Source organism: Papilio polytes, unplaced genomic scaffold (assembly GCF_000836215.1).
Source record: "Papilio polytes unplaced genomic scaffold, Ppol_1.0 DF822733.1, whole genome shotgun sequence".
Lineage (NCBI taxonomy): Eukaryota > Metazoa > Arthropoda > Insecta > Lepidoptera > Papilionidae > Papilio > Papilio polytes.
Window position 1 is genome coordinate 2,622,436 of NW_013526471.1, and position 2,453 is coordinate 2,624,888.

General features: G+C 32.0%; 1 protein-coding gene across 1 annotated transcript; it reads left to right on the forward strand.

Moving 5' to 3' along the window:
- The first annotated feature begins 445 nt into the window (after nt 1-445).
- On the forward strand, nt 446-1,876 carry LOC106105725 (octopamine receptor). The gene has a single exon (XM_013286155.1). It carries the CDS (start codon nt 446-448, stop codon nt 1,874-1,876), a length of 1,431 nt encoding a protein of 476 aa, XP_013141609.1.
- The last annotated feature ends 577 nt before the right edge of the window (nt 1,877-2,453 follow it).

Here is a 2,453-nt window from a genome sequence, read left to right on the forward strand (position 1 = left end):
AAAAAATAACAACAGAGTAAACAAACAATAATCTAGATGCGTTCATACGAGTAGATGTACTTACATATATCGAGCAAATATCTTGCAATTATGCTCGCCTTGAAAAAAAAGGCATTTTAAAAGAGATTGCATCTAACGTGTATGAGAATAAAGATTAAAACAGAATATATATATTTCCTTTACTTTTAACTGATTTAATGCTTTTTGTTACAGGTAAACATTGATCCAGTCCAGGAGCAGTTTAAACTCATTTAAAATTATATGAGAAAAATTTAATTTTACTGTTGTACATCTTAACTATGGATACTATACAGAGAAGATATGAAATGTATCCGATGAGAGATATATCTGAGCTACCTTGCGCTATATGTCCAGTCATAATAATTGTATACAAAGAAAATGCCACCAATGAAACTACTTAAAATGTACACAATAATAACACAAAATGGGTCAAACAATAACTCATCACTCCAACTTCAGTTCATTCAATAGTTCTGATTATTACGATATCGTTAAAGACGAATGCGCTGTTGCCGATGAACCGAAATTCCCAAGTAGTTTAGGTATAACGCTTGCTGTTCCAGAATGGGAGGCCATATGTACGGCTGTGATTCTTACGCTCATAATTATATCCACTATAATAGGCAACATCTTAGTAATACTTAGTGTGTTCACGTATAAACCTTTGAGAATTGTTCAAAACTTCTTCATAGTTTCACTAGCGGTAGCTGATTTGACTGTAGCAATTTTAGTTTTACCTTTAAACGTAGCCTATTCTATATTAGGACAATGGGTGTTCGGGATCTATGTTTGCAAGATGTGGCTTACTTGTGATATTATGTGTTGTACTTCATCTATTTTGAATCTATGTGCTATAGCACTTGACCGTTATTGGGCGATCACAGATCCTATAAATTATGCTCAGAAAAGAACTCTGGAAAGGGTTCTGTTTATGATTGGTATCGTTTGGATATTCTCACTTATTATTAGTTCACCGCCGTTACTAGGATGGAACGATTGGCCCGAAGTATTCGAGCCGGATACCCCTTGCCGGTTAACATCGCAACCGGGTTTCGTTATTTTCTCCTCGTCCGGTTCATTTTATATCCCACTCGTGATAATGACCGTTGTTTATTTCGAAATTTATTTGGCAACTAAAAAAAGGTTAAGAGATCGAGCTAAAGCTACAAAGATAAGTACTATTTCGAGCGGTCGTAATAGATTAGCTTCAAAGAATAGTGACCAGAACGACCAAGATTCAGTCAGCTCTGATGGCAATCAAAATGAACATCAAGGAGTTACCCGTCTCGTATCAGATAGTGATACCCATAAGCATAAAAGATCAAAAAAGTCTACACCAAAGAAGAAACCTAAAAGGAAATATTGGAGTAAAGATGATAAATGCCATAACAAATTAATTACACCAATTCTGTCTAATGATAACTCAATCACAGATGCGGGAGATAACGCAGAAAATAGGAACACTTCATCTGAAAGTAACTCTAAGGAGACACAAGAAGATGAAATAATAGAAATAAAGGAATCCGTAACAAAGAAAAGTCATAAACGATGTAAAACAACACAAGAGAACACTGTATATCAATTTATTGAAGAAAAACAACGTATTTCGTTGACAAGAGAACGTCGCGCGGCGAGAACTCTAGGCATCATCATGGGTGTGTTCGTGGTTTGTTGGCTTCCTTTCTTTGTATTGTATCTCGTTATTCCATTTTGTAGCAATTGTTGTTTATCAGGGAAGTTTATTAATTTTATAACTTGGCTTGGCTACATCAATTCGGCATTAAATCCGTTGATTTATACAATTTTCAATATGGATTTCCGAAGAGCTTTCAAAAAGTTACTCTGTATAAAGTGATCAGTTAATTGTGCCAAAGTTATTACTTCATTTTAATTGTTATATTTAAATTATAATTACGATTGACTTTTAGTATCCCAATACATAATACATGTTAATTCTAACCTAGTTTTTCTAAAGATTGAAATTATTTAATATAGAATTTAAATCAAACTTCCAATATTAATAAAATAAGCGTGTTAATTGTAACTTTCAACGTTTGAATAAAAGCTTGTAGACGTATTTTTTAATTTCTAAATTTTATATTATAATTTCTAGTGCATGGCACTTAAAGAGAATTGTAATCGATTTATAAAATCACATATGTATTTCCGTCAACGAAAACTTATACTAGTAGTTTATTCTTTAACTGTAAATACGTAACAAGATTACATCTTTGTAAATACTATTTATAAATTGTACATAAGTTATTGTTAGTTACTTTGGTTGTGTTGCTATGTAAAAATTTTGTATTTAAACTATACTCTTCCATGTATAAACATTTTATCGTAGAAAAAGCATAATTATATCCCTTTGGAATAATTTGAGCCCTTATTTGAAAGGGATATTAAATTGTCTTATCATAATAAATAACTTA